The sequence below is a fragment of the Pteropus vampyrus genome, unplaced genomic scaffold (assembly GCF_000151845.1).
Source record: "Pteropus vampyrus isolate Shadow unplaced genomic scaffold, Pvam_2.0 Scaffold104, whole genome shotgun sequence".
NCBI classification, from domain to species: Eukaryota; Metazoa; Chordata; class Mammalia; order Chiroptera; family Pteropodidae; genus Pteropus; species Pteropus vampyrus.
The window spans coordinates 5,177,481-5,196,677 of record NW_011888885.1 but is presented as its reverse complement, the minus strand read 5'-3'; the positions used below and the strand labels follow the sequence as shown (position 1 = coordinate 5,196,677).

The 19,197-nt window shown below is 55.0% G+C and overlaps 1 protein-coding gene across 4 annotated transcripts; it reads left to right on the top strand.

Annotated features, from left to right (window-relative positions):
- The first annotated feature begins 653 nt into the window (after nucleotides 1-653).
- On the top strand, nucleotides 654-19,187 carry XYLT2 (xylosyltransferase 2). 4 transcript variants are annotated; one of them, XM_011365069.2, is made up of 11 exons: nucleotides 654-788; nucleotides 6,083-6,575; nucleotides 6,853-7,028; nucleotides 7,308-7,510; nucleotides 7,943-8,023; nucleotides 8,196-8,412; nucleotides 8,501-8,677; nucleotides 8,931-9,193; nucleotides 9,478-9,673; nucleotides 10,336-10,669; nucleotides 18,864-19,187. In XM_011365069.2, exons 1-11 carry the CDS (start codon nucleotides 654-656, stop codon nucleotides 18,866-18,868), a joined length of 2,280 nt encoding a protein of 759 aa, XP_011363371.1. In that variant the 3' UTR covers nucleotides 18,869-19,187. The 4 variants fall into 4 exon arrangements, with proteins under 4 accessions (XP_011363371.1, XP_011363369.1, XP_011363370.1 ...); XM_011365067.2 differs by having other exon boundaries at nucleotides 18,325-19,187; XM_011365068.2 differs by having other exon boundaries at nucleotides 18,172-19,187.
- The last annotated feature ends 10 nt before the right edge of the window (nucleotides 19,188-19,197 follow it).

Here is a 19,197-nt window from a genome sequence, read left to right as displayed (position 1 = left end):
AGGCCTGAGTGAAGGTTCTTAGATGAGAGGGCGAGGAGAAAGGAAAGGAGGCTTTGTGAGGGCCTCGGATGCCAGTCAAGAGAGTTAAACTTTGCCCCTTAGGTGCTGCCTCCAGGGTCGCGACAAAAGCAGGGGCCTGTGGCACTTATACAATATCTCCCAACTCGGCGTTTCTAAGAGCTCTGGCATTCTCTGTGTACCCTGGAGCCGAGGGCTTATCCGCGCGGAGCTGAGTTCCCCGCCCACCACCACCCCAAAACAAGGCAGTGCGCAGGAGGTCAGGCCTCAGACCTCTCCGCACCGCGGAGTCATCGGTTTACGATCCTGGAGGAGGTGAGCACACGCAGGAGCTGGGACACGCATGGAACCAGGGAAGATGCCCCGGGATCGAGTCCGGGGGCAGGAGGGCCGCGCCCCGCCCCTCGCCCCGCCCCGCGCCCCGCCCCTCCAGGGCCTGGCCGGCGGCCAGACCAGCCCAGGCTCCGCCCCTCGTCTGCAGGGCGCGGCGATTCAGGCCCGCCGACCCCGCCCTCGGCCCCGCCCCTGCCCAGCGCGCGCCGCGCCCGCCTCCCGTAGGGGATGCCGTTTGGGCCTGCGCGCGCCCGCGGCCGGGTTGCAGGGCTGGGTGCGCGCTCCGCGTCCAGGGCAGGAAGATGGTGGCGAGCGCGCGGGTGCAGAAGCTGGTGCGGCGCTACAAACTGGCGATTGCTACGGCACTGGCCATCCTACTGCTACAGGGCCTGGTGGTGTGGAGCTTCAGCGGCCTGGAGGAGGACGAGCCGGGCGAGGTGCTCTGACGGGCGAGCAGGCGGGCAGGCCGGGCGCGGGGGCGCGTCGGGTCCTGGCGGGGCTGTGGGCGGCCCCGGCTGGCGAAGTGGGGCACTGGCCGCGTGCATGCCGGGCGCGGGTGGGCGGTCGATTGAAGCAGGGCCCCCGACGCGTGGCGCCCCTTCCTAGGCGAGCCCGGGGGCTGCACGCGGGGCCAGTGCGTGACCCTGAGGCCCGAGCCGCGGGCTAGTAGGGGGCTGGAGCGGGAGAAGCGAGTCTTGGTGGGTGGTCTCCGGCTCAGGGAGCAATGAAGGTCAGGCTCCGGGAGCGAGGCCAGGAGGCGGGGCTGGGCCTGAGCCTGCCGCGGGGTGGGGAGCCCCAGGCCAAACTTTCTGAAGTTGGGAGGGGGCGGGGGTATGCGCGCCTTGGGCAGAGGAGTGAGGCCGAGGGACCCCAGGCACCACGTTCAGCTGCGCCTCACGGGCAGCAGCTGGTGAGGGAGTGGTGCCCCGGGTAGAACACAGTCCAGCAACTGAGGGAACAGGGAGTGACCCTGAGGGAAAAACCTGAAGTGTCCTCGAGGCGTGGCTTTTTTAGCCAATCCACGCCAGGTGTCTGAAGAACCTGTACGGGTCTTCAGGAGGAGATGGCAGGAGGAAATGAACTGGCGAGTTGGCCTCAGGACATTAGGGAATTGAGGAAGGGGCCCCCTCTGGGTCCAAGGGAATGGGGACAGCAGCAGCTGGTTTAGCAGAGCCCCAGGTCCTGGAGCAGACCCTCATCCTGCTTAGTCTCCAGGTGCCTGCCCCAAGGGTCTCAGTCACTCTTGGCCGACTTTGGTTTCAGCTGGAGGCCCTGATATGTCTTCCCCAGTGTGGTCAGAAAGAGTCCATTGGGGTCTGGGACCATCCTGGAAGGTGGGGAAGGGTAGGCCAAACCCTGGCCCTAAGCTGTTGGCCAGAGGGCAGGGGCTTTCCTGTGCCCGCCCCACCACCATGAGTTCCGATGTCTCTAGGGCTTTTAGTCAGAGGCTCTGCTTGCCATGTCCTCTTGGGCCTCTCCACCTAGCAGGGTGAAAGTCGAGGGAACCCTGATGTCTACTTTCCTTTTCTGCTTGCATCCGGGCAGTCTGGAAGGCCTGGTGTGGAGACTGGCAGAAAAGCTACATTTGCCTTTTTTGGGAGAACCAAGAGGTTGGGATGGTGCGGGGAGCTGGAACATAGTCACGTGAGACCATAACTCCTCAAGGAGCTGGGGGTGGGGTTGTGGGAGGCTGGCTCTGTGTCATCTGAAGGGAGTGAGCTTGTTCTGTGTGGACCACTAAGAAGGAGGAAGGGAGTGTTTTGGGCTCGGTGTAAGAAGACTCTTTGGGCAGATGAGACATTCTAAGATGGAATGGGCCACCAGGACAGTTAGGGAGCCCTCTGACCCTGGAGTATGTGAGCAGAGGCTGGTGACCTCTGGGGAGGAGCGAGGCTTCTGAGAAACAAATGGCCCTATCTGCTGTGTGGCTTCGTCTCTGGATGGGCTGACTTTTGTCCAGGCCTCAAGGTCCCTGCTGCCCTGCCCATAGCATGGGGTGGAGAACTGGGGCAGTAGGGTGGTTGGAATCCCATCCTAATGGTTGGAAAATCCATGGACTGGAATGGAAAGTGATTCTTGATGACCTAAAGATTGTGCAGTACAAGCAGCCTTCAGTGCTTGGACCCCCTCAGCAGCCACTCCATCAGACCTTAGGGTTGCCAGGCAGCATAACAGTGCTTAGGAAGGTGAGCGCTGAAGGCGGACGACTCCACTTCACCATCATGTCCTATTCCAGTACTGCTACTAAGTAGCACTGTGACCACTGACAAATCACTTAACTTCTTTCCATGTACTCCTCAGTATCTCCTCCCTGCATAATGGGGATAATAATAGCACCCCAATCACCTCTCTTGGTCAGTGATTGTAAAGATTAAATGAAAATGATGTCTGTGAAGTGTTTGCAGGACTTCCTGGCATATGCTAAGCCATCAGTAAATAACTATTATCTTAGCGCTCTGCATTGGGAATAGAGATTAATTAATTCATTCTTTCAGTCATTCATTCAAGAAATATTTAGAAAGTCCTACTTGGTACCAGGCCTTTTGCTAATACTAGGGATACAGAAATAAATAAAATAAGGTCTCAACCCTCATGGACAGACAGTCTGCAAGGAGAGACTGACAGTAAAGGAAACTCAATAGAATAACAAGGGGCTGGTTTAGATCAGGTGGTTGGGGAAGGCTTCTGCAGAAAGTGGCATGTGAGCTGAAGGAGCCAGTCAGCCTGGGGAAGAGGTGGGCAGAGTTCCTGCAGGAGGCCCTGAGGAGAATGGGCTCAGCTGGGTGCCTTCAAAGAACGGAAAGGAGGCTATGGTATGTTCCTTGGAAGAAGGTTCAAGGTTTAGTCCGGGGCAGTGAGGGGCAAGGGTTTTATTCTGAGTGCAGTGAGAGAGCACCAGAGGGGGTCACACAGTGATGGGATCAGATGTGCATTTAAGATGCACACTCTGCCCCATCTGTGGAGGGGGCTAGAGTGGAGACCAGGGATGATCAACATCCAGAGAGCCACTTTATCGTTTTCAAAGTTTTCACGCTGTCTTACCACTTACGTTGAATGCAGTCTGAGAAGTCCAAAGGAGGTGGGGTGTGGTTCTGTGTTCTCTGTCTCCCCAGCTCAGAGGGTTCCGAAAAGTTGCCGTAGAGCCAAGAGGTGGCATTGGACTTCAGATGCCTCCTCGGTGGGGAGGAGGGTGCATTGGAGGCCAGAATATATCCAGGCCAGAAGTCAGAGGGCCAGTCCCCACCCTCAGTAATCAGAGGGGACCCTGACCTCAGGGACTACTGGGGGCAGCTCCTCCAGGGGCACAAGTATGGGGCCCTGCTGCTTCTCATATGAATATGCTTGGGAGGGGGCAGAGCTGAGGACTGGCTGCCCATTAAGGACCCTCCCACATCACCCATTCCTCACTGCTGCCTCCTGGGCCCCCAGCCTCCTCTGGGATTGTCCTTCTCAGGGTCAGCCAGCTCCCTGCTGCAGTGCAGGGCACCAACATGCCATCTCCTCCCACATCCTGTTCCCCACCGCGGCCAGCCTGGCCCTGTGCCCTGGACCCTGCCCTCCTGACCAGCTTCCTGACTCACTGATAGTGGATTCCACCCCAAAGGCCCACAGCTCCTCTGCCACCTCTACTCACCTAAGCTTGAGAATGTCTTTCTTTGCCTGCTGTGTGGCCAGGTCAGACATCACCAGGTTGGCATACACTCAGCTCAGTGGAGCTGTATTCATCTCTCCCTGGGGCTGACTAGTCCAAGGTGCCCTCTCCTACCCTGCCTTCGCTCTTGCAGGCGTCTCTTCTCAGATGGGGTTAGACACACCCAGCTCTCATTGGGTGTCTCTCAGGAGAACAGAGGGCTAGGGTGGAGGGGTGGGGCTCTGGCCTTAAGGTGGCTGTCAGCCTGACATGTGAGGTGCCTGCCATGCTCTGATGGGGGAGAAGAAGAAGGTCCTAAGGAGGTGAGGGGCAGAGAAAACTCAACCCAACAGAGTCCAAAGTGTCTGAGGGCCTTAGACCCTCACTTGATTTCACATTTGACTGGTTTCTACTCCCCTTCCAGTAGTAATAATAAGGATGTCAGCATTTATTGAATGCGGAGCCTATGCCAAGAGCTTCACATCCATTCATTCATTCATTCGTTCATTCATTCATTCAATACTTATTGAGTGTCTACCATTGCCAGACACTCTTGAGCTCTTAGAATACATAAGTGAACAAAATAACAAAAACCTGGAACATTTGAGATCTTGCTTCCTGGCAGTTGTCTTCAGTTTTGACTCAAATAAACCCTTATAAAAAAATTTTTTTTAAAGCCTTGTCCTCATGGAGCTTACATTCTTGTAAGGAGAGAGACCCAGAATAACACAATGTAAATACACTATAGGATGAGAGAAGGCGATAAATGCTGTGGGGAAAATAAAGCAAAGGGTGAAGGAGGGCTGGAGTTTTAGTGTTGCGGTGAGCCTTACTGAGAAGATGCGATCTGAGCACAGAATTGAAGGAGACGAGAATGAGCTGTAGGGACAAAAAACAAAACAAAACAAAAAAAAATGGACATCTCGGGGAGAGCCTTCCAGGCACAGGGGTCAGGCAGGAGTGGCAGTGATGGAGGCAGTGAGAAGTCATCTGATTCCAAATGTACTTTGAGGGTAACCCCAGCAGGATGTCCTGATGATGGATTGGATGTGGGGTATGAGGGAAACAAGAGTCAAAGATGACTTCCTAAAAGTTTTGACCTGATCAACTTGAAAGATCGAGTCACCATTCACTGAGATGGTGAAGATTGGAGTAGGAGTGGTGGAAGAGGAAGGTCAGAAGTTCGCTTTTGGACTTGTGGGGTTGAGAGGGCTATCAAGGGAGAGGTCAAGGGGGCAGGCAGTTTAACACCTGAAGGTTCAAGGGTGCAATTCACGCCAGATGGAGAAACTTGGGAGTGGACGGAGTTCAGAGACTGAGCTAGGACCAGGAAAGGCCCAGGGTCGTCTTGGGAGATGAGGAAAGCTTAGCCAAGAAGGCTGATGAATGGCCACAAGGCAGTGGAAACACCTGGAGGGCATTCTGGGAACTAGGTGAGGAGGGTACTTCAAGAAGACGTTGGGGTTCAGTAAGTCATGCTGCTGAAAAGCCAGGCCAGAAAGGACTTGTGGTACTTGTGGAGTGGAGGGAGTGGCCTGTGGAGGGGGTTCACAGAATGGTGAGAAAGGAATGGGGACCACCGAGGGAGACAGCTCTTTCAAGCTGCCTTATCTCATGCCCTACCCCATTGGAACACTTCTGTATTTTCCAGCTGAGGGAACATGCTCAGAGAAAGGTGACTGCAGTTCCTCCTGGCCTCTTCCTAGTCATGCCAGGGTGGGGGTGCTAAGTGGACACCCTCGTGTCCTCTGCAGGGTCTGCGCACCCTTTTCTTGTGATACATGTGAACATTTATTTTCATATCTGCTGAAAAGAAACTTGGTACTGAGTCCAAATCACAAAGGAGACACAGTGCCCTATGATTTGTGCAGTAGTGGGGATGTGGGTGCGATGGTGCCATGGGGGGAGGGTGACGCTGCTCAGCCAGCTGGTCGGGGAGCACTCCCGGCAGAAGTGCTGTCTGTGCAGAGACCTCATGTGAACAGAACTTCTGTAGGTAAACGATAGCAGAGGCTTCTAGGCCTGAGGCCTGCAGGGAGCTAAAGGTGCAGTAGGAAAGTGACTGTCCCAGTGACCTGTGTGTCTGCCTGTCTTTTACAGAAAGGAAGGCAGAGGAAGCAGAGGCCACTGGACCCCGGCGAGGGCTCCAAGGACACAGACAGTTCAGCTGGGCGGCGGGGCAGTGCTGGCAGAAGGCATGGGCGCTGGCGGGGCCGCGCTGAGAGCCCAGGCATGCCCGTGGCCAAGGTGGTGCGGGCAGTAACCAGCCGTCACAGAGCCAGCCGGAGGGTCCCACCTGCCCCACCCCCAGAAGCTCCCGGCCGCCAGAACTTGAGTGGGGCGGCAGCCGGAGAGGCACTGGTTGGGGCGGCTGGCTTCCCACCACATGGTGACACAGGGAGTGTGGAGGGCGCCCCCCAGCCCACAGACAGCAGCTTCACACCCAAGTGCGAGATTGTGGGCAAGGACGCACTGTCTGCACTGGCCCGGGCCAGCTCCAAGCAGTGCCGGGAGGAGATCGCCAACGTGGTATGCCTGCACCAGGCCGGGAGCCTCATGCCCAAGGTTGTGCCCCGGCATTGCCAGCTGGCTGGTAAGAGACAGGCATGGGTGGAGAGATAGCAGTTCCAGGAGGTGATATGACAGGGATCCCACCCCCGTTTCTCAGTGGAGGACAGCTTAGAGGTGCCACCTCTCTTGCTTAGTTGGTGATAAGTGCACTAAGTGGCAGAGGCGGAGCTGGGACCCAGGGGCGTTGGGCTCTGACTCTAGGATTCTTCCTTTCGAAGGCAGGCAGCCCCCTCTTCCCATGTGACCTCCACCCTGTGGCCCAAGGAGGGGCCTCACCGATACCTGTTTTCTTTACTCAGGGAAGATAAGTCCAGGCATCCAGTGGGACGAGGCCCAAGCCCAGCAGCCCATGGATGGCCCCCCAGTACGAATCGCCTACATGCTGGTGGTTCATGGCCGCGCCATCCGCCAGCTGAAGCGTCTCCTCAAAGCTGTCTACCATGAGCAGCACTTCTTTTATATCCATGTGGACAAGGTACTGTGGGGTGGGGGAGGAGATCAAGGGGGTTTGAGTGAGCAGAGCAGAGACCAAGGTCACAGATAGGCTCTCTGACCTCAGGTGGCCTAGAGTTAGGGAAACAGGCCTAGAATGGTGGAGCAGCCAACACAAGGTGACATGGCTCTGCCTTGTGCTCTCTCCATTCCATGTCACTTGTACTCTGTCCTGAGTTTGGGATAGGGTGGGGAGGTTGTAATGCTGAGGGTCCACCTTCGGCTGATGAGTATCTCATCCCCACCCCCACCCTCCGCACAGCGCTCTAACTACCTGCACCGGGAGGTGGTGGAGCTGGCCCGGCAGTATGATAATGTGCGAGTGACGCCCTGGCGCATGGTCACCATCTGGGGCGGGGCCAGCCTGCTGAGGATGTATCTTCGGAGCATGCGGGACCTCCTGGAGGTGCCTGGCTGGGCCTGGGACTTCTTCATCAACCTCAGTGCCACCGACTACCCAACCAGGTGTGGGATGGTGCTCTGAACCCTCCAGATGAAAGGGGGCCCATCTAGGCACTCAGGGTTGGAGGGTCCTGATAAGATTCCTTCCTCTCCCGAAGGCCTCATTCTGGGACCCAGACATGGTCCCTTGGCCCCAGCCATGTTTTAGGGGAGGGGTTGGTGAAAGATGATGTAAGGATTGAGAGTGGCAAGAGATGGGAGAAGCCAGAGGTGTGTATCACAGGTGCTGGGTCAGACAGCAAGGGGTGGAGGAAGGATGCGGTGGTCTTCCTCAGGGGCCTCTCAGGTGCTCACCACCCTAGAGCATCAAATGGGGGTAGAGCACATGGCCAGGAGGCCAAAGAGTATAGGTGAAGTATGCTGGAGAGAGTCTGCTCTGGGACAGTGACTGAGCAACCCCTCACACACCCTGCCCACACCCCATTCCCTCTCTAGGACCAATGAGGAGCTGGTGGCTTTCCTGTCCAAGAATCGGGACAAGAATTTCCTCAAGTCTCATGGCAGGGACAACTCCAGGTGAGGGGTTGGAGAGGAGGCCCTGACCCCGGGGTTTCATCACAACCTCTCCCACATAGGGGACCCGGCTCAGGGACCCGGCCAATCACAGATAGAGGAGTGCTGGTTCCTAGGCAGATGGGAGAGTTTGGACCCCACCCTGCATGACCCTCAGCCTGTCTGCCACCCACAGGTTCATCAAGAAACAGGGCCTAGACCGGCTCTTCCACGAGTGCGACTCGCACATGTGGCGCCTGGGTGAGCGGCAGATCCCAGCAGGCATTGTGGTGGACGGTGGCTCCGACTGGTTCGTGCTGACACGGAGCTTCGTGGAATATGTGGTGTACACGGACGACCCACTTGTGGCCCAGCTACGCCAGTTCTACACGTACACGCTGCTCCCAGCTGAGGTGGGTGACCCAGGCCCTAACCGAGGCCTGGGAGGGAGCATGGTTGGGTACCCACAGCTCACCCTCCACCTTGCCCTGCCACCTGCAGTCCTTCTTCCATACGGTGCTGGAGAATAGCCCCGCCTGCGAGAGCCTCGTGGACAACAACCTTCGGGTCACCAACTGGAACCGCAAGCTGGGCTGCAAGTGCCAATACAAGCACATTGTGGACTGGTGCGGCTGCTCCCCCAACGACTTCAAACCACAGGACTTCCTACGGTTGCAGGTGCTTCCTCCTGACCCACCCAATAGCTGCCTCACCCTGGCCTTTCACCAGGGTCAGAAAGGATTCAGGGTGGGCCAGTTAGGGAATCTGGGGCCTTCACTTGGAGCAGTCCTCAAGGCTCTAGGGCTGCAGTGGCAGCAATAAAAACCCTGGAGGCTGATCTCTGGGCAGTGCTGGGAGGGACCCCTATCCCCCTTCCCTGCCGTGCTTAGACCTCCAGACCCCTCCATCCTCCTTGCCTCTCTCACTCCAGCAAGTCTCCAGACCTACTTTCTTTGCCCGGAAGTTTGAGTCAACTGTGAACCAGGAGGTTCTGGAAATCCTGGACTTCCACCTGTATGGCAGCTACCCTCCTGGCACACAAGCTCTCAAAGCCTACTGGGAGAACACCTATGACGTAGCCGATGGACCCAGTGGGCTCAGTGATGTCATGCTCACCGCTTATACTGCCTTTGCCCGCCTCAGCTTGCGCCATGCCTCCACCACTGCGTCCCCGTCAGCCATCCCACTCTGCAGGTGAGACCTCCTTCTGACATACTGCAGGCCCTCAGGGTGTGGTGTCCTAGGGGGAGGCTAATCAGAAGGAGACAGCTCCTGCCCCCCAGGGAGCCCAGAGTCTGAAGCAGGGGAAAATGCAAATAAAACAAAGATGGCAAGAGCCAGGCACATAAGTGCTATGGGTGTGAGATTTGGGGCAAAGGAAGTGCTTTGGGACGTGACTCCTCAGAACCCCTCCCTGGGACTCCAGGCCAAGTTAGATGTGCTGATGGCATCTCCATTTCTCCCTGCTGAAACCTTAGGTTTGAGCCCAGGGGCTTGCCGTCCAGCGTGCACCTGTATTTCTATGACGACCATTTCCAGGGCTACCTGGTGACGCAGGCGGTGCAGCCGTCAGCCCAGAGGCCAGCAGAGACGCTTGAGATGTGGCTGATGCCCCAGGGGTCCCTGAAGCTGTTGAGTCACAGTGACCAGGCCAGCCGGCTCCAGAGTTTGGAGGTGGGACAGGTCTTCCCCTTGCTTTCTCCTGACCCCCACCCAGCAAGACTCAGGGTAGTGGGAAGGAAGGGACAGTCAACAAGGGAGGGCCAAGGACTGGGTTAGGCCTTTCAGGACTGGGTTCATGGGCTCTTCTTTCCTAGTGATGGCAGCTTTGCCAATGCCCAGTGCACATGCCTTATGTCACCCCTGCATGCACATGTAGAGGAGCACCTCCCACTTGGGGTGCACAGAGGACATGCAGTGACCATGGAGAGGACTGTAGTTCCACTACAAGTCAATCCTATCTTCTAAACTTCAGAGATTCTCTCATAGAGAGATGTGGACATTCCATTCTGGCCATAGGCTAGGCTTTTGAGTGTCTTCTTGATCTCCCTCTCAGAGGCCTTGACTTCATGTGGGGATGGTCTCTGGGCAGGATCTTTAAACTCATCTCTGCCTTTCTGCCCCCACCACTACAGAGCAGGTCAGAACGGAAGCCCAGAATTAATCTCAGGGCTGGGATATTAAAGAAATCCTAATCCAAGCCTTTCATTTTGCACATGGGGAAACTGAGGCCCAGAAGGAAACTAACTCGAGGTCACACAATGAGTTAGAGGTAGCAGCAGATTAGAGAGGATTTTCCCTCAAGGCTCCTGCCCAGCTGCCTCTCCTCCCTACAGGTTGGCACCGAGTGGGACCCCAAGGAGCGTCTTTTCCGGAACTTTGGGGGATTGCTGGGACCCCTGGACGAGCCTGTGGCTATGCAGCGCTGGGCCCGGGGCCCCAATCTCACAGCCACTGTGGTGTGGATTGACCCCACCTTTGTGGTGGCCACATCTTACGATATTGTGGTAGACTCGGAAACTGAGGTCACGCAGTATAAGCCCCCACTGAGCCGGCCCCTGCGGCCAGGGGCCTGGACTGTTCGACTGCTTCAGTTCTGGGAACCCCTGGGTGAGACCCGCTTCCTCGTGCTGCCCTTGACCTTCAACCGCAAACTACCTCTCAGGAAAGGTAAGGATCTGGTTCCCAAATGATGGCCAGAAGGCAGACAGAATGCAATTTGCCAGGCAGGTGATCTAAGAAACTGAGCCGACCCCTATCACTAGAGTAGCGGAAGGGGTAAGGTTGGAAACTTGATCGTCTGTCCCTTAGCATCCCAGGGCCCTGCACTGTGATATGGGAGAAAGGGAAGCTTTGGAGTCAGGCAAACTTGGCTTTGGAAGATAGTACTGACACTTTGGGCTTTTATCCTTGGCAAGTTACATGACCTTTTTGAGCTTCAGTCTTATTAGGTATAAAGTAGGAGTAATACAACTAATGGAGACCTTGTGAGTGCATCGAACACAAATCCATTCAAACTAGCTCAAATAAAAAAGAAGGTAGTGGAAGAATGAGGGCTCTGCCCCACAGAACCCAGGAAATGTCTCAGGTCTCACTGGGAACCAGAGGCGCTTTTTCTCAGTCTCTCAGGCCACCTTGTCCTTCATCCTGTCCTCTCTTTTTGTCAGCCTCAGGCTCTGGCTTTCCAATACATGATACATGGCCTCTCAGTGCAACAGAGACTAATGAGGGCCTCTTGGTCTCCAAGTTCCACATTCTTGGGACAGCAAATCTGATTGGCCATCCTAGTCCACTATGTGGCCAGGTGGGCAGGGTCACCTGGCCCTCCACCCACTTGGGTGAGGCTGAGGGAGCAGACTCTGAACACAGGCATAGGCTGAAGGTCTCTGAAAGGTAGGCCTAATACAAGTTACTAGCCCCTGGGAGACATTCGGGCTGAGTTATGTGGGTAAAAGAGGCTGGCATGCAATAGGTACTCAGTAGGTAGAGAAATGTTTCCTTCCTCTAGTTATATCCTATCACAGAGAGGGTGGGTCAGAGCGAGTGGGACCCAGAGGAGGATGGGGTATGAGGAGGAGGCTGTGGCAAATCCAGAGCAGGCAGCCACACCTCTCCTCCCCTAGGACTCACAGCCCGATGGAGGGAACGGGAAAGAATGGAGGCCAGCTTTATAGCAGGCCGGTACTGGAGCTGAGCCTTGAATGAGCTGGATTTTTATAGAGAAGGGTATTCTAAGCTGAGAGAACAAAGTTGGCAGGTGTCTGGTGCATGAAGAGAACTGAGGATGGAGGGAAGTAGGATGCAGGGGATTGGCAGGAAGGGAGGCTGGCAAAGCAAGCAGGGCCCCACAGCTGGCGGGTCTGAGTACGAGGTTTCTGGAAGCTCTAGGAACCACTGGAGATGGGCATGGGGGACACAAACCATACCATTACAGGAAAGTTACCTTATTTACTAAAGTGCCTCAAACCCAGTGTTTTGCTTCATCCTCAAATTGGGAATTCAGAGATTACTGTGTTGATTTTATAAAACTAATCATTTTACAGGCACAGAAAATTCTGTGCATTAGCCCAAGATCATAGGTCACTTGGCAAGATGTGACTCACTGGTAGAGTTGGGACAGGAATGGGTGCCCACACCTGACGCCCTGGGCCTGGCCTTCATGTGATCAGTTAGGCAGGGTATGCTGACTGCCTGCTCTGTACCCCTAGATGATGCCAGCTGGCTACATGCCGGGCCCCCCCACAACGAGTATATGGAGCAGAGTTTCCAGGGCCTGAGTGGCATCCTGAACCTGCCTCAGCCAGAGCTTGCGGAAGAGGCCGCCCGGCAGCATGCGGAGCTCACAGGCCCTGAACTTGAAGCCTGGACAGATGGGGAACTGAGCAGCTTCTGGTCTGTGGCTGGACTTTGTACCATGGGCCCCTCCGCCTGCCCCTCCCTGGAGCTCTGCAGACAGACCAGCTGGAGTTCTCTGTTCCCTGACCCCAAATCGGAGCTGGGGCCTGTCAAAGCAGACGGGCGACTCAGGTAGCAGGGCCCCAGGCAGTACCTCCGGAAGACCCGGGGAATTGCACCTTACAGACAATGGAGGGATGTCCCCACCACAGGCAAGGACCAGAGGCCCAGGCAGCACAGCCATGTCAGCCATCAAGAACCCGTACAGATGGCAGGGAAGGTGGACATAGTGTTTACTTCTGCTAATGGCTCTGCTGGAGACCAGAGGGTAGTAGGAATGTGGGGAGAAGGGCTCCAGCTTCCACGTCCTGCTCTTCCAAACCTTCCCCTCTAGTTTTGTTTAAAAAAAAAAAAAAGGGTGATGGGGGGAGGAAATGGAAACAAAAGATGTGCAATAGGGCTCAGAGCAGCCCCAGGAAGTGGGCCATGGCTCTGGGGAGTAGGGGCCTGATAAGCCCATCTGCTATTACTCTGGAGGAGGCTGGGGCTGCCTTACTCTCCAGGGTCTCATCCCCCAGCCTGGGCCTGTGGTGCTCATGACTGAGACTCTGTAAGTGCCGTGCCAGGCTCTGAGTTCCAGAGAACAGGAGATTTGGGGGAGCACTGCAGAGCTGGACTCTCATGGGACAGCCTCTCCTCTTGTAGCCAGGGGACTATAGAAGAAGGGGTGAGGCTGGCTCTGGGGCTTTCCAGCATACCCTGCCCCTTGATGGGAAAGGGAGAGCACCAGGGCCTACTGAGACCGATGCAGAGTCTCCCAGGTACTCAGAACTGCAAGCAGGGTCTGGGCTCCCACCCTGGAGGGGCGAGCCCTCATGAGCAGCGTGGGAAGAAGACTCTGTCAGGGCTCTCAGAAGAACCTGGAGCAGCATTGTGCCTGAAGCTCAGTGTGAAGTCTGAAATATGCAACAGAAGAAATATATCTCTATCTCTCTAAGCTGAGCCGGTGTTTTTCCTTCTGGGTGTTGGGAGCCATCACCTAAAAGTCTTGGCTGGTCCTTTGGCAGCCATGAGGTGAAGGTCTCGTTCCAGAGTGGCATCAGTTTAGAATACATTTAAGAATCAGAAGTTGATGCAAGAACCCATCTAATCCAGCTCCATCTTTCTGAGGGGTAAAAAGGCCCAGAGAGGCTCAGATTTCCTTGTTGCCACCCAGTAGGCCAGCAGGAGAGTCCTGATCCATCACTTCTCTCCTGCTGCCGTGCCAAGGCAGATGTTGGCTGCTCTGCCTTTGGCGTCCCAAGGGCCTATCCCAGAAGCCCTCCTCACTCTGCTTTCCACCAGCCCTGAGTCCCAGAGCACCCTCATAACAGTGGTGATCCCGAGGCCTTCTGGTTACCTTTGGAGCTTGTATCTTTAGGGGAAGGAGCAGCGGTGGCTTCGGTCCCTGGCCACTGCCCTAGGACGTGGGAGAGCTATGTTGGAAAGGGTTATCCAGCTTCCCTCCTTTTCTCAAACCACTTTTCCGACTCTCCTGCCATTGTCAGCAAGGACTCAGTGTCAGTCCTTCACACCTTACTTCATGTGGTAAGGGTGAAGGGTTCTTAGACTTTTATCAGCCAGTCACACTGGCCTGGTCAGCTCAGCTTGGAGAACAAAGGGCTCAGTTCCTGTCTAGGCTGCCACATGTCGTTTTCCTGGCTGCCAGGAGAGGGCACCCCTGACCACCGATAGCATTGGATGTTTAGCCACTGAGCTGACCCTGCAGGCAACATATCTCATTTAATCCTCACAATCCTTTGAGGCAGACACTTATTCTCTTCATTTAGCCCATCAGGATGCTGAAATGATGAGCCCAAAGTCATAGCTATTAGGTGGTAGCAGCAGACTCCAGATGGAGCAGGACTCCATGTCGCTGTCACTGTATTCTGCTCTCTAAAGGGCAGGGACCCAGGAAAGAGCTTACAAAACTCCAAGGAAAGCATGTTTGGGTTCAAGGGCTAAGATGACTGTTTCTTCTGGCTCCTAGTTTAGTGATTGTCAGAAGTTCTACTCTGGTCCCCTAGAATTTTGTTTTTTACATCAACTCTTAGGTAAATAAAATGAAAAATTAATAACTGGGTTCAGCATATTAGACCAAGGCAGTAAATATCAGAATATTTAGACTGCTGGTTAAGAACTGACAGACCAGCCTTCAGGTTTAACCCAGCTGTGGCTATGCTATTGTTAGGCTAGCATAATAGTTTTCAGTCTTATTTTTTGAATTTGGGTAGGACATGCACTATCTGGTTCAACTCCTGCCACTCTTACCCTGTCATACTAGGTCCTAGTTACTCATTGTCACCTGCTGGGAACACTGCATTTGCACTTTTAGCCCAGTGGATCATGATCCTGAGAGTCCTGAGTTGGAAACTCAATTGGTCTGAGGTAGAAACAATGGTATGGGTTCAAACCTCACCCGAGCGGTTCTAATTTGCAGTCTCTTGAAAACTACAAGTCCAGCCCCACTCCCACTGCTCTGGCTGCACATCTTGGCCCCATGAGTTAGAAGCACTGCAGACCAGGGAGCAGGCTCCACAACTCCTGACGGGTTCAGAGGGCAGGCTTGGAGGGGGAGGCCCTCTTCTGTCCAGGTCATTGAGGCAAGTGTTGAATGCAGCTTTTCTGCTGACAGTGTTCCTTCTCCATCCCCATCCTCTGTACACTTAGCTCAGCCTAGGGGCTTGGGCTTTTTAAGGCTTCTTTGAAATCCTCCCCTGGCTGGGCCTTTGGGGTCAAGACCAGGATTTTGACAAAGCTAGAAGTGCGACAGGAGTAAGGGGCTGGTTGGGGAAGGCTGGGCCCCTGGAGCTGCACAATAATTCCTTTGGAAGGAGAGGAGAGCCTGAGTGGAGAGGCTTTTGTATTTTGTGGCCTGTGTGTGCCCAGTTTCCAGGGCAACCATGGGCATCTCGGTTCCATTAGAGGTGGGAGCCAGACCAGAGGACAGCCAATTGGCATTCAGAGCCCAGTTACCTAGGCCAATGGGAAGTGGAGAGGGGAAGAGTCTGGCTGTAAGTAGAGAAGTACAGAGATCTGGGAGAGTTGGAGCTCCCCTGGCTGGCTGTCGGGTTTAGCAGAAGCCAAGCCTGTTCTCACCAACCCCTTCTCCTGAAGGTTCAGGAGGGAACCTCGTGGCTGCCAGGCCTGCAGAGGGGAGTACCGTCTATGGGACACACTAGGTCATGGCGTTCTATTGACCAGGACAAGCAGGGGCAGAAGCTGAGAAGCTGGAATGCTGCTCACAGATATTCAGACTCTGAATGAAGTTGCTCCTTTGGGCCAGGGTTCCTGGGTTGGGAGGTGTGGGGAAGAGAGCCAGTCCTGTGGCCCTGGCTGTCTCCAAGGTTGCTCAGTGCTGATGTCCTTTCTTGGCACTCCTCTGCCACTACTGCTCCACATACAGAGACCACCATGGACAACAAACAGCCTCATAGCCTTAGGTGTGGCTACTGCCGAGTACCTACTGCCATCCCAAGTCCCACTGTTGGGGCAGATGCCCCTTGGCCCCTCACCATAGACCAGAAGCCCAGCTTCTTTATAAGAGCCAGCCACTTGAGAAGAATGCTGTATATGGTTGGTTTGTGATCACTGAGGTCCCTGCCCTGTTGGCACAGAGTTCTGTGATGCTAGTCTGTGAGAATGGAAGAGGGGCTGGCACAGGAGTCTGAGTTCAGATTCTTGAGTCCTCCCTGCCTCCTCAGATCCACTGTTTCTAAGGGTGTCTGCCGCTGCCACAAGGTCCTTCCCCTCCCTAAGTCTGTCTCTCTGTAAACTCCCTCGCATACATCACTCCTTCCCTGGGCTGAAAGAAGAGATGGGGTAAAGCTACTCTGCTTTCCCTCACAAATCTCTGCCACCGTTTATACAGCAGCAAAGAGGGATCTTTCTGCACCTCAGTTTCCCCTGCATGTCAAGCTGATACTAGACCCAGCCAGGTCATTCCTACCCAACTTCTGCAGTGGAATTCCAACCTGGGGAGGTGAGATGGGCCCAAACAGGCCAGATACAGGCTGAAGCCCTGCCTCTGCCTCTGGGGGTGATGGCAGTTTCCTCCCTGGTGTTCATCCTAGCCATCCTGCTGCTGCTGCTGCTGCTGCTATATCAGCATGAGCCCAGTGCTGCCAGGTCCTCTGCTCCTGCCACTTCTTCTGAATCCCCAGCCAATACATAAGCAACCTGACCCAACAACTTCCCTATACATGCCCCTACCCCATCCCAACAAAAGGGCACCTGCTTTCCATTCAGTATAGAGGGGCCTTTGGAATCTACTCTCTCAACTGCATCTTTTAGCCTCAGTTCCCTCTAGGCCGGGGCAGCAGTGTCGAAAGGGTTAATAACATCCTGGCCAGCATCCTCCATGGCCATTGTTAAATAGGACCCAGTAGTGGGAGCTGCTGATGAAAACAATGGTCTTTTCCAAGCTCTCCAAGCAACTGGAGGCCCACCCTCTCTCCCTAGCTCCCAAGGGATAGCCCAGAGCCCTGGCTTCTGTGTGTGTGGTGGGGGAGTGATTACTACAGTACTGTCAGTCCTCTCCCCAGGCATGGGCACCATGTGGAATCCTGAGTACAGAAAGCAAAATCAACCTTCTGACCTGCAGCCTCCCCAGGCTCTGACTCCCTAACTTGGCACCAGACAAGAGGATGGAGTGGGAGTAGAGGGAGGTCTTCTCTGACTCTTCCTCCAAAAGTCAGTAGAGCTAGTGGCCAGAAAGGAGTGGAATCTCTCTAACCTGACTGCATTGCAAATGCTGAGGGTCTGAGCTTTGGGCCTTGGACTCCGTGGGGGGAACTAAAGGGATGGGGAAAGGGACATGGGGACAGGAGATTTGGGCTCTGCTCTCTTGCTCGCTGACCTTAAATCCTGAGCCTTACTTCATGGTCCCCAGAACTACCCTCCTCCCTGCTCCAGCACCATAGGATGCCCCACTGAGGTCCAGGCAATGCAAAGGTGCCTAGAATCCTGGGGGATGCAGGTGAGGGAAGACTCTTGGGGGCTGCCACCTGGGAGTTGGGAGTGAGTTGTGTGCCGGGGGCCAGAAGCCAGGCTAGGGGCCTAGTGTGGCTAGGGGAAGGATGGGGTGAAGCCTAGAGACTTCTTGCAGAGGAAGGCATGTGGTACCCCAATCTTAGCCTCCCTCTGGGAAGAGGGTCCAGCTGGAAGCTGGAGAAAGGTGTGTGAGACTGCATGGCTCCTGTGGCTTTTCTTGGTCACAGGGCTATCCCAAGGGGGCCAAAGTATTATGTGGGGCTGCCCAGCAGCCACCAGCCCCTCTGTGGCAGCAAGCTCGCCTGTTTAGCTATGACAGTGTTTGAAAGAATCTGTAGCAGCAGATTCACTGGCTGACTGCACAGTGCTTCAGACTCTGGCCTTGCAGAGAGGTGAATGTTCAGTCCTTTCAGCACTGAGTGCCCTTAAGAACTGAGCTTTTATCTTAATACTTTTACACACAATGCCCTTGGGCCAGGACAAGGAAAGGGCCACTGATGGAGCCCCCCAGGAATTGGCTGGAGGCCCCACTGTACTCTTTTGTGTAGAGGGAAGGATGGTAGACCCAGCCCAGGGAGGCCTGCCCCTAGATTCAAGACAGGTTCTTGCAAAAGAGTTTCTGTGGAGCCGACAGCTCCAGGATTCAACTTGTTCTCAGAAAAGGCTGTCACTGGGGGAAAGGAGACATGGAAAGAGGGTGTGTTTGTAAGGAAATGGCTAATGCCTTTGCTCTTCTACCCCTCCAGCTGCCACTGAGCTATGAGGAGGCCCTAAGGTCACTGCCTGAACCACCACCTAACCGTAGCTCTGTTCACCCAGCCTAGGAAGCAGCACCTTCCCTACTCAGGGAAATACCCCTGTGTAGGAGGGAGCAACTTCCTCTATCCTGCCCCTTCCAGCTTCTCCAGAAGACTGGCAGGGATACCACTGAGCCTGTGGTGATGCCCCCACCGACCCTCCCCAGCTAGGCCTTGATATGTGAGACTTTATGAGAAGGAAGCCAAAGTGAACCTCAACAAACCATAGTCACCTTTGCCAAGGATCTGCTGGAGGTGAGGAATCTAAGGTCATCCCCTGAGAGAACAAGGTGACTAGTTCAAGGCAGAGGAAAGTCCTTAGAAAGAAGCCACTGGACTCTACAGGTCCCTCTGGGGCTGCAGCCAACACAACCTACCTCCAACGGCCAGGACAACCATCGGCACCAATTGAGACTTCCTTCCTGGCCCTTCCACTTGAAGCCAAACCTCTAAAGGTCTTAGGTGAGGTTGACAATGAAGGCCTGCCCCAGCCCACTCTAGGTCCAGACTGAGATTCCTAAAGCCAGATTTTTTTGCTGCTGCTTATGGTTTGAGATAAACCAAGAACCAGAAAGGAATGTGAGCTTGGTGTACCTCACATTTCTGGTATCACCCACTCCTGTTACTTGGTGTCTTTCCAGGTTAGCAGGAAGAAGCCCATTTGTCACCCACTCTGCCTCATCACTGGAAAGACCTCAGTATTCCAGGGCAGATGGGGCCTCTCTGCCAGGACCCGCAGAGGCAGGAAGAGTTGTGCCATGCAGCCATTTCTGGGGCCGCTGCCCCAGCTTCCTCTGAAGAGGAACATTATCTTTTGCTTCCTCTGTTGGCCCCTCCCACCTACTCCACAGAGGGCCCAGCCCAACTTCTGTGGGATCCTAGAAGGGAAATAGCAGCAGCACCCATAAGCATAAGCTCTCCCCCTTCCTTCCCCTCTGGGGGATGGTGCTAAAGCAATCTTCTCCTCAAAGTCCC

What these genes read in the sequence shown, in the direction of transcription:
- XYLT2 (XM_011365065.2), top strand. Translation starts at nt 654, where the DNA reads ATGGTGGCGAGCGCGCGGGTGCAGAAGCTGGTGCGGCGCTACAAACTG. An exon ending in GCCACCGACTACCCAACCAG is followed by an intron (nt 7,511 to 7,942) that starts GTGTGGGATGGT and finishes TTCCCTCTCTAG; the next exon opens with GACCAATGAGGAGCTGGTGG. An exon ending in AGGACTTCCTACGGTTGCAG is followed by an intron (nt 8,678 to 8,930) that starts GTGCTTCCTCCT and finishes CTCTCACTCCAG; the next exon opens with CAAGTCTCCAGACCTACTTT.